Source organism: Pygoscelis adeliae, unplaced genomic scaffold (genome assembly GCF_000699105.1).
Source record: "Pygoscelis adeliae isolate BGI_AS28 unplaced genomic scaffold, ASM69910v1 Scaffold101, whole genome shotgun sequence".
Classification (NCBI taxonomy): Eukaryota; Metazoa; Chordata; class Aves; order Sphenisciformes; family Spheniscidae; genus Pygoscelis; species Pygoscelis adeliae.
This window is the reverse complement of record NW_008824238.1, coordinates 3,884,703-3,906,173: the sequence shown is the minus strand read 5'-3', so window position 1 is coordinate 3,906,173 and position 21,471 is coordinate 3,884,703. Positions and strand designations below refer to the sequence as shown.

The 21,471-nt window shown below is 38.3% G+C and overlaps 1 protein-coding gene across 1 annotated transcript in view; it reads left to right on the top strand.

Annotated features, from left to right (window-relative positions):
• Positions 1-21,471, top strand: part of ZFHX4 (zinc finger homeobox 4) — a 152,712-nt gene that overhangs the window by 126,663 nt on the left and 4,578 nt on the right. Inside the window, exons 5-9 of the mRNA XM_009335012.1 lie at positions 1,497-1,613; positions 7,814-7,947; positions 8,100-8,300; positions 11,130-11,247; positions 12,064-17,460. Of these exons, the coding sequence (XP_009333287.1) occupies positions 1,497-1,613; positions 7,814-7,947; positions 8,100-8,300; positions 11,130-11,247; positions 12,064-17,460 (5,967 nt within the window). The remainder of the gene's footprint in view (positions 1-1,496; positions 1,614-7,813; positions 7,948-8,099; positions 8,301-11,129; positions 11,248-12,063; positions 17,461-21,471) is intronic.

Genomic DNA, 21,471 nt, shown 5'->3' with positions numbered 1-21,471 from the left:
TACAAAAGGTTTCGCAGAGAGTTGAGAATCGGATAGGTTCGCCACATCGATCTGAGGGTTGTTTGCCTAGGCATACAGTTGCAGTGTATGGCTGGCAAGTAAGGCACTAAGCAGCAATTTTTTTGTGCTCAGCTGCTACATATGACAGAGGATATTTCATTCGGCTGTCAGAATGTTATTAATAAAACATGGGGTGCGAAGAGGGCCACTATTTCCCCTTTCAATCACTATAGCATTTACAATGAAAATTTTATGCAGTGTGTAATTTTCAGTTAATGCTTGACACTTAAAATGTCGGTAGCTGCATTTTGTATGGTTCCTGAAGGGTTAATTGTATCATGTTCCCTGCATAAAAGCTCTGCTTATCAAAAGTGAATAGAAGAGTGTATGCAAATGTGTGTCTGTGACCTTTTGCCTTTCCAGGGTTAATTTATATGGTCATTAAAGATTTTATGAAATTGAGCGGCCTGGTGCTTCGAATCCCATTTTACCTTCACCTCCTAATTTATATAATTCCTACCTGAACTGGGAAATATGATTTTTTCTGTGTGTGTGCTGCAATGAAAGCAGCATGCTGTGCTGTAGGGAGTTGCGAGTCTGGTTATCTGGCATTACTCAGATTGCTAAAAATTCATTAAAATGTGACATCAGCACAGTGAGAGACAAATGATCACAGGATGAAAAGGAACAGTGGGCCTTTCACGGATTAGTGCTACACAGCCCCAGCATAGAAGCTAACTGCATAAACAGATTAATCCACCAGTAGCAGCATAGCTAAGATTTACCGAATAATTAAATGGGCTTGAGTTACTGTGAAGATTTCCATGTAATCTAGCTGGTGTGAACACGTAAGTGAGGTGTGGGTAATGCTGCTTCCTCAGAAGCCATAGACCAAGTTGCATCATCTATCCTGAATGGCTCCCCCTGGAGACAAAATTTGAGACTTCTCTCGCAAAGCCAGAGGTTTATATTTAATACAGTACCTAATACCTAATACTTACTTACCGCAATTAGCGGGATACTGCTGCACTAATAGGATTTATATTTGAATCTCCCCCTTTTTTTTTCTTTTTCTTTTTTTTTTTTTTTTTTGGCTCCAAGATGCATTTTTACATGTGCTGGCTTTTGTTCCGGCCCGTGTGGTGTGTGTGTGCATGCGTGTGTGCGCACACATGATTTTAACACAAATCATTTCTAGCCAAAGAATATGAAATGACAGGCTTTAAATCTGTCACACTGGTGGAAAGCGGGTACTCTGATAAAGACACGGTCAGAATTTCTGGATAGATTTTGAAATATTGCAAACTATTCGTAATTTAATGTCCAACCTCTTTAAAGTGCTGTTCTTTCCCTTTCCCTTTTCTTCCCCCCTCCCCTCCTTCCCCCTATTTTGCCACCCTCTTTTCATGCTGTTCTTATTACAGGACATATTTTTCAAATGCTGTTAAATGGTCACTGAGTTTCTTTTCTAAGATCTTTTCTGTGCTTATCCACAGAAGAACAAGGTGAAGATACAGAAGGGTCTGCTAAAAGTACATCAGTGGCTGTTGCTGATGATAAAGACTCAAGTGAGAGAGACAACAGTGAAGGCAAAAAATCTTGTAAAGACTCTGGTAAGATGCTAGAATTTTGTCTTCCCCCTTTCATTTTAAACTGTCTGGACATTCCCACTACTATTCATTGCATGTGCATTTTGCATGTGATTTCTATCAGTAGCCTCCCATTGACCTATTTTTAATCATAACCATCTGACAGGATAGATGCGGATAAGTTGAAGAATATTACAGGACGACCAGTGAGATTATTTTTTAATCAAATCAGTTTGTGTGCTTGTAATTTTTTAAGCGCCTTTCATTAATCTTAGCTGTACTTGTGATTCCTCTGATGGCATATTAATTTTTCATAAGCATAGGATTAGGTACCACTTGAATTTTTTCTTCAATCAGGTTTTGCCCCCCTTTTAACCCAAAGAATGTGGGGTTTTTTGTTATTATTATTTTTTGCTCTTGCTCTCTGATCAGTTACTCCCAAGAATCTGGCCTCTTCCTGGGCATTTATTTGAGGTATTTTGAAAAAAATACACAAAATCCAGTGAAAAAGTTTACAGATGATTCAGCCTAAGAAAGAGGAAATATCATTGAAAACGGATTATGGGTTGGGTAATTTTGATCTCCTGGAATAGACAAAGCCCAGTAATGAAAGCTACTGTCTTTGAAAACAAAACCCCTATGTCATGACATTTACTTGTGCACAAACAAACCCAGGGCCAGCATCTGGTGTAGATACCCAAGGCTTTTTCTGTGTTTAATTTGGCAAATATGTGACTTCATCCATGCTTTTTATGTATGAGATGGAAATCTATGGTCACAATGAATATTACATTGGCTACTTTTGCCGCACGCTATACCTAGTTATATTATGTTGGATTCACTGAAGCAGAAGAAGTGCTGAAACAGGTTGAAGACTGTTAGTTTCAGGTAGTCATATATCTTTTCCTTGTATGCCAATGACAGCAGCATACAAAGGAGGTTGCATTCTCCATAAAGACATATAGTTGTAGAGAAAATATCATTTTACGTATGAGTTTCTTTACACCCAAATTCTCCCATACTGTAATTTGGTCTTTACATATTAAACATTTTTGTATATTAAAAAAAAAAAATTATAGATGGACCTTTCTATGCCGAATCGATTCAGAAGACTGACTTAAAGATTAAAGCTTCCTTTAAGTTTGCCTGTTGACATGCTAAGGTCAGTACCCATCACAGTTTAGAACCTCAGCTCCTCTTCAGTCACTTTATTTTTTGAGATCAAGAGACTGAAGAAAGGCCGATGATGACAAGGATGTTGTTGAGCAAGAAACTGTGTTGTGGTTTAAAATATATATATCCCCCTTGGCTGGCTCTCTGACTTGGTAAAAACTGCCTGCAGTGCAGTAAAGCCATGCTCCCAGGCCGACATACGCCCTCCTGTGCGGTCTCATCAGGGGCTGTCCTGGACACTCACCAGGAGAGGGGTGACAGCCACCTGCAGCCTGCATTTCCTACCATACAATCTGCCTAGGGGACACCGTGAACCTCTTCAGGGAGTTTATCAGCCCTCTCTTTTTCTTAGGCTGGTCCATTTACAGTTATTCAAGAAAGAATACGGTATTAAAGCTCCAGCAAAAAAAATGATGGAATCTAGAAAAAAGTACTGAAGGGGAATTCTCAAAATTCCATCAGGATTAGCTGCTCATAAGGGCCAAGTTTAATTAGGACAAACCTATATCCAGATGCCTACTGGGTACACTACGAAAAACCATCATAATTGTTCTGCATTCCCGTGCCAGCAATTACACAAATAACTTTGCAATAAGATTCATATAAAAACAAGGGCTGAAATACATGATTGCCTTTGTGCTTTGCAGAAGATAGTTTGTACTGTAAAATCTTAAATCTTTTAGAAACTTTTATTTTCCTAATCTAAATTAATTCTGCATATGTAACATTCAGACCATCATCTTAATTTTCACTCAGCTGACAAGTATTTCTAATGACTGCATAACTGCTTATGTATAATTGAATGTTAATTTGGGCTTTCTCATGAATTGAGTGTTGCAAGTCTTGCCAAAGAAATCTCAGGAAAACCAATAAATTAATCACAATACTAACAAGTTAGACAGGAAAGTGGTGTGACCCCTCTTTAGCATAGAATCTATTAGACGAGAAAGGATTAACATGTATTTAGTAGCAGTATGTTTGTGTAAGCTGTTGTGCTGTATTGCTTACCTTATCTCAAGGAGTAGAGCTTTCAAAATGAGACTTGGCAATATGCAAGTTATATTTGTTGAATATTCATTCAGAATAGAAAAGCCTACTAATGCCTCATTTATATTGTCATTTAAATCTAGTGCCACTTTAGATTAATTATAATCCAAATTACAGCTCTATGCAGTGCAAGAATTAATATGGAATTTATCCAGATTAATACATTTGCATTGAAAATGTAATATGTCTCTGCCATGGCTAAGGGGAGCACTTTTTAATAAGGTAGTAAACATGAGGAAGGATGGAAATTAACCTTCATTATTGCAATGAAAATTATCCTTTCATTCTACTCTAATTAGAAAGAATACTCTACCAGTAATTATAATTTTAGAATTATTTTGAGGCTGAATAACATCATCTGATGTGTCAGAAGTCTTAAATTATGCAATCTTTATCAAATTCATAGATTCATAAATAAGAAAATAGTATTTTGATTATGGCTTTTCCAGGATTTTTTTTTCATTAGTATACGTATTTTATTAACTTTCTCCTTCTTGTTAGTCGCACAAACATTTTTATTTTTATTTTGGGGTTTCAAAAATGTTATGAAGGTGATGGCATCTGAATTGCAGTGAATTATGTCATTTTTATATTAGCAATCTTACACAAGTTAAATAATTCTGTAACTGACAGGCAATCATTGACTAGTCTATTTCATGGCACTTATTTATAATTAAACTTAGTTTTTGAGCTAAATGTATTGAAATTACATTTTTCATCTAAAATAATGTTGTGTGTTTTAAATTATAAAATGAATGTCAGTTGTGTTTCACAATTAGGAAAAAAAAACAACAAATAATGTGTCTCAAGAATAAAGAATGCGTATTTAAAACATGCATAACAACTGGATTTAGTCTTCTCCTACAGCTGCCTAGTAAGAATAGCATGCCAGTGGAACATCCAGCTATGAAAACAGTGCCACACGGCATGCTCGGGACCATAATATTTTCTCTCCTCTCTCCCTCCTCCTTCAATACCCTTCCTATAAGACCGTAACTTTGTTCAGCCTCTCTACAGGAAGCTCCTTAAAACAGTGAATTCAACACGGAAAGCAGAAAGTTGATACAGCAAGACAAGGCACTGAGTTGTAATAGCTGGACCTTTTGCTTGTGTGAGGAGATGATCTCCTTTGGTTTTGGCACATATACCCTGGCTTGGGGGGTTCGGTCCTCACCGCATGCAGGAGCGACCCCCCCCCCCCAAAGAAAAAACCCCCCCCCCCCCCCCCTTTTTTTTTTTTTTTTTCCAAAGCTCACCATAAGTCACGGATTCAGTTACTTTACTATCGGCCAGATGGAACTTTGGCCGTTTAAGAAGTAACAGTGCTTGAAGTTGAATGAATCCAGAGCAACAACAACAACAAAAACAACAAAACCTCTGTAAATTTTGACAGTTTATATAAATATCATAGTAAACAGTAAAAAGCTGTACTTTGTTATGCATTTATTGACCCCAGCACAGTGTTTTATAACTCTACGGTTTTATTATATTAACCGCAAAAGAAACTTTAACCAAAAAACCCCCTTGTTTTTATAGAAACAAGAACTATGTGTTTCATGATTATTATAGGCTCTTTGAAGTAATTAAGTCATTCCATCCTGTGGTGGAAGATGATGTGTAATATTAACCTTGTGTGTGCCCAGGCACACACAGAGTGCACTCCAAGCTAAATTTCGCTAACAGTTAAATACCACCACCAAAACACAGTTAAATGTATTTTCACAAGTGGATTTTGGAGCAGAATTTGGATCTTAATTTCTGTAACAACCTGTTGAGAACAATCTAGCATGACAAGCGGAAGATAAGGCAGAATTGTTTTATTTTGGCTTTTAAATTCGGCTTCCTGTATACCAGTGTCCGTTTACACCAGCTGAGATTCTGGCCCATTTGTCTTTAAAAAGGGGCATTTAAAAAGTCACATATGATAAAGGTAAGAAACAGAAGTCAACTGTTAGATGTTTTTGACAGTTGGAAATGAAGAGAGCTTAACAATGATAATAATTTGAATTTGAATTATTAGCTATGATAATAGTTTGAACCTATCCTTCTAAAACCTGAGAAGCAACCTTTCTCTGTTAATATAGTATGTCACTTTTTTACTTCCCATAATTCTCACAGTAAAGACATTTAAATAATAATGGTGTATTGCCAAGTAAATGCAGATAGGCTGGGAAGTACTGTACTATCACAAACCAAAGTGAGTAATAAAATGGTGCCTTATGTGATTGCATCATGTAGATGTTGCCTTTAAGCATCGCTAGTCCTTCAGCACTGACTGAGCAGGCTAAATGAGGCCTCCAGGATCGGTTCCTGAGAGTGTAAAAATTCAGTGGGGCTCCAGAAAGCGGCTTGTTCAGATATTAAACTGATGTTGACAAATTGGTCATTAAAAGTAGGGAAATATGGCAGAAATAAGCTTTAATTTGAGCAAGAACGTGCAAAAATTACTGGTCTAAATTACACCAAAGAAAATCATTAGCAACTTAAGAATGAAAAACAATGTGTGGGGAATTCACCATTAATGTGTAAGTCATAAAATATGTTTATGTTTTTTAAAAAAATTTCCCTTCAGAAAATGTCCCTGTATGATTCAGTTTTCAATTGTTTATTATTGTACCATGAGGATTTGGTATTTACCTTGAAAACAGTTCTCTTATTTTACTTCTCTTTAATGTTGCTCTTTTAATATCAAATATTGTACAAAGTCTGTATGAAAATAATAATAATAAAAAGTTCGTGGTTTTGTCTACAGAAAAATACAAGTATTTTCTTTGTTCATGTATACTTTGTTGCCAAAACATCCATGACCTTATTTTTAAATTAATCCTAGGTTATTGTGCAATGAGGTGCAATTTGTTCATTTATATGAACCTTATGTGGATTGAAAAAAATCAAGATAAATCTTCATGCACAGCATACAATCAGATTACCCCTGGACTATATATTTACGTTGGGTCTGATAGCAATCAATGGTTTAGCTTCATTGCATTTCAAGATGTATTTGCACCCAGTGTCCAGTGATAGTGTCCTCACCCTGGAAATAATTTAGTTGCAAATTGACTGGAAGATGGTGAAAATTGAAAGTTAAAATTAGAAATACTCATAATAAACAGCAGAAAAAAGGTCAGATGATGCTGCACTATGATGAGATTGGAATGGTTGGTAAATGAGGTTTTGTGTTTGTCGTGAGATGTATGTGACATGCCTACCCAATGCTCTTGTAATATCCAGCCTAGCAGAAGAGATTATCTGGCAAATTGACGCTGGAAAGAATTTTCTGATGGACTGGGAAATTAGAATTGCACTCTTTTCTTTGATGTGTGCGAGACTGGGCTGCATTACACAGCTAGTTCAGGCATAATATTAAATACAGTATTTAATACTTAATAGTAGAACTATCTATAGAAAACAATTATATTCTGGTTTTGATCACAAATGCCAGACTATAAAAATTCACAGTGTAAACATCTAAGGCAATCCCAAATGACTGATCTTTGTATATAATTAATATTAAGTTAGCTCTGAAATCCTATTCTCCACCGTAGTTCTTTTAAAGCCTCACTATATTTAGCTTCAGAATTGTAACAGGCAGGAGTTATCAAAACAGCACAATAATCATATTGCTCAGACAGTTTAGAAAAGAGAGAGGGTAATTAAACAGCAGCAAATTAATTATTTTGGAAAACAGGATTTTTAAGCAAAAGCTGATTTGTTTTAATATAATACACAAATTCATACTGAACTGCTAAAGAAAGCACATTATTGATTAATCTTTAAAGGCAACCTAAGGTTATCTAAACAGTACAGAAGAGTCCATTTTTAGATGTATTTATAGTCTCCATCAAGGATAAAAGTGTATTTTCACCTTTGTGCTTACCAGAGTTGTTTTCTTCAACTATATTTTTTCCCAAAGACAATACAGACCTTTGGAATCACAACTTCTTTGTAAACCAGGATATTTTAAAGTTTAAAATATGTTCTTAAAAATTATGTTTTCGGAACAGGAATAGTCACACCAGAGAAGGAACCAAAAGTGAACACTGTGGTAGGGGCACAACAGCTTCTTCTGGCAAAAGAAGAGGATGGTGCAGCTAAAAAATCAAAGCCTCCAGAGGACAATAAATTTTGTCATGAGCAGGTAAAGGAAAATGTAACAATTTAATTGCATTCTAGAACTCTTTCAAATAACTCAAGAATGAAACAGAGATGATATGTTGTTAAAATAGCAATATCAGCAGTTATAAAAAGCACACTGACTAATAGCCTGCATCTTAATTTGATTTTTTTCAGTTCTATCAATGTCCTTATTGTAACTACAACAGTAGGGACCCAAATCGTATCCAGATGCACGTCCTGTCACAGCATTCAATGCAACCTGTTATCTGCTGCCCCCTCTGCCAGGATGTCCTCAGCAACAAAATGCATCTCCAGCTTCATTTGACCCATTTGCACAGTGTGTCCCCTGACTGTGTGGAGAAACTGCTCATGACAGTAAGTGTTCCAAATACTGATGCACATGCTACAGAAATGTACTCGGGCATCTGGGCAATGTATTTGTTGTGATATAGTATTCAGGTAGCCCAAGGAGGGGAGTGAGTCAGGACTCAGGTTATGTTGCCAGCTCATCCAGTGACTGATGTCCCTTGGGAAAATGACTGAAGGTGGATTTCAAAGATGCTGAAAACCTGCAGTTCCTCATTGACAGTAACCTTGGAAAAATCAAGCCTGTCAATGTCTCTAAGTGCATACCTATAAATTGGGTCTAGTAATATCCAGGTCTCAGAGGTATTGTGACTCCTGTTTGTAAAATAACAGGAGTTCCCTGTAGAATGTAGTTCCCAAACATAGAAGAATTCCTCTGTATAGCTGGGCCGTACTTGCATTATATTACATGAAATTCACTGTAAAATATCAGTAGTGGTGCTAAGTAGAGAACATGACTATCTTATTGTACAGAATGTCCTGTTTCTTACTTCTGCCTCTGCATAAAAGACCCTTTAGGGTTTTTTTTTGGAATAAAATGTAAGTATAAAACAGAAAGGCAAGTCCAAGAATAGATAGCAATCCAGTTAGGTCAGTTCTTTAGGATATGGAATATCTGATTTCAGGTACCTACCCTAGATCAGGCAAGGACTTGAACTGGCTTCTCCACGATTGGGATGAATGCCATAACCAGCAAACTCTATTTGGAGGATGAATCCCATTCCAACCTTACCAGGAAAATCCTGTTCTTCACTGCAAAATTGCACAAACCATGTCAAAATAATAGATTTCTGTGAAAAATAATGACTTAGCACCATTCAAAACCATGTCAGTAAAGACACAATCAGGTCTAGAAAGTATTTGTTATTACATCATAGATTCGGTTAGAAAACAGACCTCCTAAGACACCCTGATTCTGGTAGTCTTGCCTTTTTAGAAGGAAATGCACTTGGAAACCTCAAGGATCCACCTCCTTAAGGATTTATTTCTGTATTCATAGACTCCTCCTTCTTTTATACGGTTATGGTTGTAGGCCTACCACCTCATTCCCAAGTAAAGTGGCAAAAAAATAAGAAAGAATTGAAAGAGCTCTTGACTGAAGGTCTAAGGTTCGTTGTGGCTAGTGCTGATAAGCAAATACAAAATTAGGGATCCACAAAAGCAGATTAAAGTTTTCTTTCTTCTTTTCTTTTCCTTGGTTTTCTACTAACTATAGCTCTGCCAGACTGTGTGATTTTGGCCCACCACGAGGAAAATGGCTGTAGAAATTTAACTTTCCCAAACCCTTTTAGGAAACTGGAAAAATGTGGAAGAAAAAACCCTCCCTATTGAGGATTATTAGCTTTCTTCTCAAGTTCTCCATGGTTCCCTCTATGCTGATAATGGAGCAACTTTGAAATCCCTCCTCTCCTCTCCTCTCCTCTCCTCTCCTCTCCTCTCCTTTCCTTTCCAGGTACTGGGGAGTTGTCTCACTGTTTCTGAGAGGAAAAAAAAAGGTTGTTTGACAGAAAAAGAGATTGCGAAACATAATCTGCATCATCTAAATTGTCCTGGTTGTTAACACTAATATACTCTGTCCATTCCTGAACTCTCTGATGACAAAGTAAATAGCAAATTTACAGCAATTTTTTCTTCTCTGGGACATTTACAGTTACCTACATCATTTTTTTAAAAGTCCTTCCCTCCCAAACAAAATCAAAGTCACTAGTCCTCTGAGAGGATGCTATTAATGCCATGTCTAAATTACAAACATACTAAGCCCAGGGCTTTTTAAAATATGTCTAGAATATTTTTTCCAATAGGCAATTGGTATAAATACATACATACATACCTACAAATAGATGTATAATTCTTATGTATCCTAATAAAGACTTAAAATAATTTCTTAAACTGTTAAAAAGGAACAAAAGGTATTTCTACTCATACCTAGTAATGTATGTATCTTCCCGTATTATAGTAATTTACCACTCAGAAATTTCTCCTGTGGATATTCTTGTTACCTCTGTATGAAGGAAGGAAGTACTATCCTTATGTTAGAGATGAGGAGCTGCAACACAGTCTGAACTGATTTACCCAAGGTCATTTAGAGAGAATCTGGAGTGCAGGAGTGGGAACCCAGTCCTGCTAAGTCTTAGCCTGAACCCCTAGACAATCCTTTATCTCAGATATGAGTATGTTTTAAAAAGCTAAGCAAAAGGAAAACATGAAGTGTTGAGCAAATATTAATGTCAACTTAACTAAACTGAGTACTATCAGACACCTATAATAGTACATAAGAAGATACATAAATAATTGAAGACAAGAAAGAGAAAAATCTTATTTTAAATTGAAATAAGTTGCTATTTCTGTATGGAAATGAACTTATAATTTTCTTTCAAAGATCATGGAAGGTCCAGCATTCGTTTAAAAAACAATACAGGTGAAGCAAAGTGGGAATGCCCTTAGTCAAGAACTCACTGGTGACCATATCTCAACATGATCTCCATCTTTGGAGGATGTCTGAGGATAATTCCCCTGGTAAATCCAATCAACCTGACATAGCCAGCAAAACCTTCTTTGTGGTGACATTGAGACCAATGAAATATTGAGTGTATGTAGCTCTATAACATCACCTTATTGTGGATTGTTTTGAGCTGATTCTCCACCAAGGGACACCCGATGCTCTGGATTTGTCGTCTGTCGGAAATCATTATCAAGGACTGAAACAAGATCTTGGTTTAGTACTGGCAGTCTTTGATCCAGATATGGTGGATCTTTTGAATTATAATTTCATACTGTTGTATAGTATTAAATACTGTGACTTTTCCTGTAATAATACTGTGTTCTTGGTTTTCAAAGGTTCCTGTACCAGATGTCATGATGCCCAATAGTATGCTATTGCCAGCAACTGCTTCAGAGAAATCTGAACGTGACACACCTGCAACCATTACAGCTGAGGGATCTGGGAAATATCCAGGTATGCAAGAAAAAGCCCAGACATGTAAAAGCTAGGTATGGGCAATTTAGAAATTTTGAAACCAGTTGTTTCCTTCTCAGTAAAGTGAATCCTTTTTTGGCTTGCATATAGCCACAGAGATAAAAAGAGAAAAATAACACAGGGCCTGAATTTGGCTGACTGCACCTATGCAGAGCTACTAGGATGCATGTGTATGCCACGTGTATGTTGCTTGTGGTAGTGGCCTAGCCATCCTTGTTTAACGAGCAAATAAGACCCAGTCCTAAGAGACAGTGGCACTTTCACCAACATCAATGGGGAATGTTAGGCAAACGATCCTGCCTGCCTTTCCAATAGCAGGTTTCTTATCCTGGACACTTACCGTATTCTGTGCTGGGAAGCTGCTTTGCTACCTCTCACAGCATGCTTCTCCCTCTCTCCTCAGACCACTTTCCTCCTCCTTTCTAGTCACCTGTCCCACCGATTGACCCCATTTCTAATCCCTCCCTTTTTCCTACTGTTTTGTTTCTTTTTCTTGTTTGGTGCTCCCATGGTACCAATAAATTCCTACCTTATGACAAAGAGAAGCCCTGTGCCCCTCCCAGGCCAACTGCCACTACCATTCTGATCATCACATCTGGATTATATTACTTTTTTTAACCTCATGTTGGTCCTGTCTGCTTTATTCTCTGGGACAAGGATGGGTCGCTATACTTTGCTAGGCCACCACGTGGCATACCAGGTGCCTCTCTTGATTTCTGATGAAAAAAAAACACATTAATACTACGTGCTATTCTCTTCTACTTATGTAAAAGACACTTAACTTTCTTTAACTAGGTGAAAGTCCTGTGGATGAGAAAAGTACCCCTGGGATTGATGAATCAAAAACTGGAATGGAAATTAAGACTGAGGAACAGAAGCCACCTAAGGAATCTACTGAAACGCCAGATTGGAATAAGAGCAGCAGTAAAGATATAAAGACCACTGACTCAATAACAGATCAGCTAAATGAACAGCAGAAGAAGCAACAGCTCTCTGTTTCTGACCGCCATGTCTATAAGTACCGTTGCAACCATTGTAGCTTGGCTTTTAAGACTATGCAGAAGCTTCAGATACATTCCCAGTATCATGCTATTCGGGCGGCTACCATGTGTAGCCTTTGCCAACGTAGCTTCCGTACATTCCAGGCTTTAAAAAAACACTTGGAAGCAGGCCACCCTGAACTCAGTGAAGCTGAACTTCAGCAGCTGTGTGCATCTTTACCTGTCAATGGTGAACTCTGGGCAGAAAGCGAAAGTATGGCACAAGATGATCATGCACTAGAACAGGAAATAGAAAGAGATTATGAGATGGACCAGGAAGGTAAAGCAAGTCCTGTAGGAAGCGATAGTAGCTCTATTCCAGATGATATGGGCTCAGAACCAAAGCGGACCTTACCTTTTAGAAAAGGGCCAAATTTTACTATGGAAAAATTTCTAGATCCATCTCGCCCATATAAGTGTACAGTGTGTAAAGAGTCTTTCACCCAAAAGAACATTCTCTTGGTCCACTATAACTCAGTGTCCCATCTACATAAACTCAAAAAGGTTTTGCAGGAAGCATCAAGTCCTGTCCCTCAAGAAACCAACAGCAGCACTGACAACAAACCCTACAAATGCAGCATTTGTAATGTTGCGTATAGCCAAAGTTCTACATTGGAAATCCATATGAGATCTGTGCTTCATCAGACAAAGGCTAGGGCTGCAAAATTAGAACCAAGTGGTAATATAAGTAGCGGAAATAGTATAGCAGGGAATGTTAATAGCCCCAGCCAAGGAATGCTAGAATCTATGAGCTTACCAGCAGTTAACAGCAAAGAAACACATTTAGATGCCAAAGAATTAAATAAAAAGCAAGCTTCTGAATTAATTTCTGCTCAGCCTACACATCACCCACCCCAGTCACCAGCACAACTTCAAATGCAACTACAGCATGAACTGCAACAGCAAGCTGCGTTCTTTCAACCCCAGTTTCTAAACCCAGCTTTTTTGCCTCACTTTCCAATGACACCAGAAGCACTGCTGCAATTTCAACAGCCTCAGTTCCTTTTCCCATTCTATATACCTGGGACAGAATTTAGCTTAAGCCCAGATCTGGGTTTGCCTGGTTCTGCCACATTCGGTATGCCTGGAATGGCTGGTATGACAGGATCACTGCTAGAAGATTTGAAGCAGCAGATACAAACTCAGCACCATGTTGGCCAAACCCAGCTACAGATACTGCAGCAACAAGCACAACAGTATCAGTCCACCCAACCCCAACTTCAGTCCCAAAAACAGCAGCAGCAAAGTAGCAAGCTGATGAAAGCAGAGCAAAATACCTTAGTAAGTACAGACTGCCAGCTGATAAAGGATATGCCATCATATAAGGAGTCAGAAGAAATTTCTGAGAAACAAGAGAAACCAAAGCAAGAATTTACTAATGAGAATGAAGGACTAAAAGAAAACAAAGATATGAAGAAGCCAAAATCCTCAGAATCAGCCATCCCACCACCCAGAATAGCTTCTGGAGCAAGGGGGAATGCAGCCAAGGCTTTGTTGGAGAACTTTGGGTTTGAGTTAGTTATCCAATACAATGAGAACAGACAAAAAGTGCAGAAAAAAAGTAAGACTGGTGAAGGTGAAAACACAGACAAACTGGAATGTGGAACCTGCAGTAAGCTCTTTTCCAACATTCTTATTCTGAAGAGTCATCAAGAACATGTGCATGGACAGTTTTTTCCATATGGAGCATTAGAAAAGTTTGCCCGACAGTACAGGGAGGCATATGACAAGCTTTATCCAATTTCTCCATCTTCTCCAGAAACACCACCGCCTCCACCACCACCTCCTCCACCACCACCACCTCCTCCTCCTCCAACTCCTTCTCAGCCTTCTTCAGCTGGGACTGGAAAAATTCAAAACACAACTCCCACTCCTTTGCAAGCTCCACCACCCACACCACCACCACCACCTCCTCCACCACCACCACCTCCTCCTCCACCACCACCACCATCAGCCCCACCTCAAGTCCAGCTTCCCGTTTCACTTGATCTCCCGCTTTTCCCTCCAATTATGATGCAGCCAGTGCAGCATCCTGCATTGCCTCCTCAGCTTGCCCTCCAGTTGCCACCAATGGATACTTTATCTGCAGATCTTACCCAGCTTTGTCAGCAGCAGCTGGGATTAGATCCCAATTTCCTGCGGCACTCTCAGTTCAAGCGTCCACGTACAAGAATCACAGATGACCAGTTAAAAATCTTGCGGGCTTATTTTGATATTAACAATTCTCCAAGTGAAGAGCAGATCCAAGAAATGGCTGAGAAATCTGGTCTTTCACAGAAAGTTATCAAGCACTGGTTTCGTAATACGCTGTTTAAAGAACGACAGAGAAATAAAGATTCTCCATATAACTTCAGCAACCCTCCCATAACAGTATTAGAAGATATCAGAATAGATCCTCAACCTTCAGCTGTAGAACCTTACAAGTCTGATGCATCTTTCAGCAAGAGATCCTCTAGGACTCGGTTTACTGACTACCAGCTTCGTGTCCTCCAAGACTTCTTTGACACAAATGCTTATCCAAAGGATGATGAAATTGAACAACTTTCAACTGTACTTAACCTACCTACTCGAGTTATTGTTGTATGGTTCCAAAATGCACGACAAAAAGCTCGCAAAAGTTATGAAAATCAAGCTGAAACTAAAGACAATGAGAAAAGGGAACTGACGAATGAGCGTTACATTCGAACTAGTAACATGCAATATCAGTGCAAAAAGTGCAGTGTGGTTTTTCCCAGGATCTTTGATTTGATTACACACCAGAAAAAGCAGTGTTATAAAGATGAAGATGATGATGCTCAAGATGAAAGCCAAACTGAAGATTCTCTGGATGCCTCCGATCAAACAGTGTATAAGAACTGCACGGTTTCTGGCCAAAACGACTCATCAAAAAGCCTGGCAGTCACAGCAGCAAGTTCTGGCTCTGGTTCTAGTACTCCTTTGATTCCATCACCCAAACCAGAACCTGAGAAGGCTTCTCCTAAACCAGAGTCCACAGAAAAACCAAAACAAAATGAAACTATCTCTAAGCAAACTGATACAACTTCCCAAAGCGCCAAACCAGTACAGTCTACTCCAGTAACCTCTTCTGACTCTCAGCCCTCAGCTTCTCAACCACAGCAACAAAAACAGTCACAGATAGTAGGGAGACCTCCTTCTGCATCACAAACCACACCCGTTCCTTCCAGTCCTTTACCAATTTCAATGACTTCTCTACAGAACAGTCTACCTCCTCAGTTGTTACAGTACCAATGCGATCAGTGTACAGTTGCCTTTCCAACTCTAGAACTTTGGCAAGAGCACCAGCACATGCATTTCCTAGCAGCCCAAAACCAATTTCTTCACTCACAGTTTTTAGAAAGACCAATGGATATGCCCTATATGATATTTGACCCCAATAATCCTTTGATGACTGGACAGTTACTTAATAGTTCTCTTGCTCAGATGCCACCACAAACTGGGTCATCACATACGACACACCCTGCTACAGTTTCTGGTTCCCTGAAACGAAAACTAGATGATAAAGAAGACAATAACTGTAGTGAGAAAGAGGGAGGAAACAGTGGAGAAGATCAACATCGTGATAAGCGTTTAAGAACTACAATTACTCCAGAGCAGCTGGAAATACTCTATGAAAAGTACCTACTAGATTCCAACCCCACCAGAAAGATGTTAGATCACATTGCACGTGAAGTAGGACTGAAAAAGAGAGTCGTACAAGTCTGGTTTCAGAACACAAGAGCCCGAGAAAGAAAGGGACAGTTCCGTGCAGTTGGTCCAGCCCAGTCCCATAAAAGGTGTCCTTTTTGTCGAGCTCTGTTTAAAGCAAAATCAGCTTTAGAAAGTCATATTCGCTCTCGACATTGGAATGAAGGGAAACAGGCCGGTTATAGTTTACCTCCGAGTCCTTTGATATCAACTGAAGATGGAGGAGAAAGTCCACAAAAGTACATATTTTTTGATTACCCATCACTGTCATTAGCAAAAACTGAATTATCAAGTGAAAATGAATTAGCCTCCACTGTATCAACCCCTGTTAGCAAAACTGCAGAAATGTCACCCAAGAACCTCTTAAGTCCTTCTTCTTTTAAAGCAGAGTCTAGTGAGGATATAGAAAATTTGAATGCCCCTCCTGCTGACTCTGGATATGATCAAAACAAGACTGACTTTGATGAGACTTCATCAATTAATACAGCAATTAGTGATGCCACAACAGGGGATGAAGGGAACAATGAAATGGAAAGCACGACTGGCAGTTCAGGGGATGCAAAACCTGCATCACCGCCCAAAGAACCAAAAACACTTGTGAACGACACGCTACCAAAAGCTGCAACTACACCTACAAATGAGAATACCGATGATAAATTTATCTTTTCCCTAACAAGCCCCTCAATACATTTCAGTGAAAAAGATGGTGATCATGACCAAAGTTACTACATTACTGATGACCCTGATGATAATGCCGACCGCAGTGAGACTTCAAGCATAGCCGATCCAAGTTCACCTAACCCATTTGGAGCTAGCAATCCCTTTAAATCCAAAAACAGTGATCGGCCAGGCCACAAACGTTTCCGAACACAAATGAGTAACCTTCAGCTTAAAGTTCTCAAGGCTTGCTTTAGTGACTACCGGACTCCAACAATGCAGGAATGTGAAATGCTAGGGAATGAGATTGGCCTGCCCAAACGTGTAGTCCAGGTCTGGTTTCAGAATGCCCGGGCTAAAGAAAAGAAATTCAAAATTAACATAGGGAAGCCATTCATGATAAATCAGACTGGACCTGATGGGACAAAGCCAGAATGTTCTCTATGTGGCGTGAAATATTCTGCGCGTTTGTCCATAAGAGATCATATATTTTCCAAACAACATATTACGAAAGTGAGAGAAACTGTGGGAAGTCAGCTAGATCGGGAGAAAGATTATTTAGCTCCTACAACGGTTAGACAGCTGATGGCACAGCAAGAATTGGATCGCATAAAGAAGGCTACAGATGTGCTAGGATTAACAGTACAGCAGCCAGGCATGATGGACAGCAGTTCTCTTCATGGTATCAGTTTGCCAGCAGCTTATCCAGGACTCCCTGGCCTTCCTCCTGTTCTTCTGCCTGGAATGAATGGTCCATCCTCCTTACCTGGATTTCCACAAAGTTCAAACAGTAAGTCTATAAGGGGATGATTTTCTCATTTTATTAATTTGATCATCTTGCATAGTTACCATCCCCTTCTAAAACACATCATATTATGCATTCATATCATGCTTGTGAGACTGGTGTGAATAGCTAAAAAGTACTGCTATGAGGTGTACTCAGTGCAATTCTCGATTGTTGCTGGAGCCTGGATGATATCCCTGATTTCGCAAAAAAAAAAAAAAAAAAAGAATTTTAATTGAAATCTAATTGACAGAAATGTTTTTAGTCCATATTAGGCTTCTGTAACAAAAGCAATATAGCAATAGCATTGTTATGGTTTTTGTTTGTTTGTTTTGAATTATACTCCTTTAGGCAAAACTTGGGTTTGTATGTAAATTTTTTGTATGCAAATATTTAATATCTGATGAAGCACAAAATAGTAATTCCCACATTATCAGTTCATCAGGCATTTGGTCCACCCCTTAGACCAGTCCAGCCTGTTGTTTAATTCAGAATAAATATTTAAAATAAAATGCTGCCCAAGACCCTCTATTATAGTTCTGAATAATTTTTGTTGAAGGTGATTTGTAATGGCAGTTTCATTGTTATCCAGACTCCAGGAGCTGCTGAATATCTCCTACGCCTAGTTTGTAAAGTCATTGCAGACATGTACCACTTCATCTGGGCTTGCACTTTTAACTGAACACTTAACTGTTTTACTGTTTTGACTCTGGTTTGACTCTGTTTTTCGCTCACATTGGAAAGCACTTCATCCTGCAATAAGTTTCACTGAAGTTAAAGAATCAAGTTTTATGCAGAATGATTCGTTTAGTCCTCAAAGAATGAACCTAATTTATTTTCTTGTATTAGACTCCAATTTTGCAGTCAGAGTTCATTGTGAGTGCAGCCTTGCATTTTGAAGCTCTCCCATTCATCTTCTAACTTTGCACATACATATCAAATATGTGCACAGTAGAGTTAGGGAGCTGGTTAAGACCCCTCACCTCATTTTATCCAGTAATTCCACTTGCTGTTGATCTCTAAACTTTGATTTAGAAAGCAACTCACTTTGGCAAGTAAGGTAGGGACTTAATCACCAGTGTTGTTAGACATACTAAGACTGTAGCAATGTATTCTCTGCTACCCAGCTCTGCTTTGATTGATGATGATCATGTTATTGTTTCCCTAAGTGGTGGTCAAAGCATCTTGTTTTTCTCTTCATTGGATCACAATGGATTTCCTTCCACAATGGAGTGTCTGGCTGAGTGCCCTCTGGCTTTTGTCAAACAGTTATTGGCACAGATACTGCATATAAAGGAAATATAAAGTTGCTGTATTTCCTTCTTAATGGCATACAGTGTCCAGGTCCAAAAATGGCTGGTCGTTGTTCATTAAAATTATAGATATGGTTTCTCCATATAACTTCGCTAAATAGCTTTGGTTAGGTTGACCTTCAGGTAAAACGAGCTCCAGAAAACTCAGATTTTGTCTGTACTACTAAATGAAATTTTCTTGGGAAGATATTATTACATTCTTTTACTCTCAAAAACAGGAAGTCCCCATGCAAAGTGAGTCTTCGGAATGGTCATGGACCCATGGAAGACTCTGAGCTGTGCTCAGGAGTTGTTTAGGAGAATGCTAGTTGGTCCAGGTCAAAACAGTGCCAGTGACCATTCTTACTGTTTAACTTTACAGATGGTTTAGTTTCAGGTTTTGGGAAATGTTCCCTGGTACTCTTTAACTTGCTAGTATCAATGTAGCCTCAGAGTCTGTAAATTGTCCTGTTAACAATACAAAAGGTATTATTACAGGCCAACTGGTCCATAATAATTCAATTTTTAGATTTTCTAATTTCCACCAAATATCTCTTCTTTGAGACAAATTTAAATCATTAGTACCATAGCATACACAGTGCGCTGCCAATTGAGATGGATTTTTACCCCCTTTCATCTTGCATCTTCTTAAGGTTAATTAGCCCATTGTGGGCAAAGCCTGCTGTGTAAACTAGCTAGTAGAATCTCATTGTTAACTTTTTCTTCTGCCATATGCTAAATAGCCCCTACATCCCCCTTTTGTTTCCTGGCAAATACTTGCATGCATAAATCTCCATTCCCTAATGATACACAATGAAGCAGCCATAGTGAATGGAAAAAAATAGATTATTTTAATCATTCATCATAGAAAAACAGTAATATACTCAGATGTTCTTCAGTACATGCTCAACACTAGTATTTTCTGCACCTAATTAACCCATTTCTATTTTCTTCTCTACCCTGTTTTGGCTGATAGTTCACATTCATATTTGATGCTAAGAATTGTTTAAGAAGTTTCTTTTTGGAAGCAGGCTTCCAAGCAAGCTTTTCTTTGGCTACGGTTCTTCTAGCAGCACGTATATTCTCAAACCAGCAGGACAATTGTTCTGCATCATTCTTTGCATGAAGGATTTTCTGAAGCTAACTCCCTGATGACTCACTATCCTATACCTCAAGTCTACTACTTGTGAATTCCACTGCAAGTGTGTAATTTCTTCTCTTTTGGACCCAATCCTGAAAATGCACTTCCGAAGAAGTCTCACTGGGATCCCTTATATTCAAATCTTCACCTGTTTTCACTGATGCTTGCAGGGTTGGTAACTGTATTTCCTGTGGCAAAGCCCATCCATTCTGTCCTACATGTTTGTTTAAAGGACAATGTCAACATTAGTAAGATCCTCACTTTTAAAGAAGGTTTGCTGTTTGCTAAGACAGGGAACTAGTGAAACTATAACAGTAAACATCACATTTAAAGTTCTTTTTTGTGTTTCTCTTTACTCATGCTAGGCAGAGAAATGTGCCTGATCAGTTTCACTGGTTAATACAAATTTATGAGGGATTTCACTTTTATGTTCTTGCATCCAGTATTGTTTATGGGTTTCCAAAAAAGTACAAAACCCAGCTAAATGTTGCAAAATACTATTCTTTTTTAAATGCAATATTTGCTTTTACAAAAGGTTTGAAATGCAACACTTGAAAATAATTTTAAATCACAAAAGATGGAAATATTCAGACTACAGTTCATTTTGTCTTCTTTATGTAGTGCTCAAACTGGACTTTTATTTGCAAAGATTATTAGATTTGTCAAAATAAGATAGCTTCATTTCTGAATGAAAGGATCCATTAACTTTAAATTCAGTTATTTTGTTCTAAAACAAGTGGGGTTTAATGTCAGAATTATTGTGTGGTTCTAGGATGATATGTCGAAGAATCCTCTCACCTGTGGGATACATTTCTCTAGCTAATGTAATTATACCATCTTGTGGGCATCAAATGCTGAGCAAGGTCTCAAAATTACTGCTATGTGTGCTCAGCATAATTCCTAATATAGAGTTATTTGGTGGAATTCTAATTCATGCAGAATTTTAGTTCCAGCCCATCTTTGTTCTTCAAGCCCCTTCTTATTTTCTAGGTGGCTGTAGATAGATTTCACCTGCTGTTTTCAGCTGTTCTTAAAATTCATATTCTCTTTTCTTCTTAGCTTTGTGTTTTTGCCTATGATCTCTTGCAGAAAACTAGTGCTTCATCTTGCTTCTAGCTATTAATACTGGTTCTATGAACCTTTTAATGTCATCATCATTACCATAGGTTCTTTGCACATCACTTAAGCCTGGGCTGCCTTGAAGATTCACAGCAGCTTTTTCCAAGTATGCACACATCACTGGGTAATATGTACTTAGTGGTTTTTGAAATCTTATCAAGAGAGAAATTTGATTCAGCAGCAATTACTTTCCTTATTATTAGGGCACTAAATTCTGTTCTCTGTTTGCTTTTGGCCCATTGGTAGCAGTTTCATTTTTATATTTTTAGCTCTCTGACTCCTCCAAGAGAAAGAGAAGTCTCTCCTCTTTGATAGTCACTTAAAAGAGTTAGCAGGATTAGAATGTTTCTTCATGATTAGTGAATTTTCTATTCTACATCTCTTGTGTCTAAAAACGGGGCATCAGTTTCATCAAGTTTTCTTCATTTAGTTTCGGAAACCCTCAGTTCCACATTTGACTTTCAA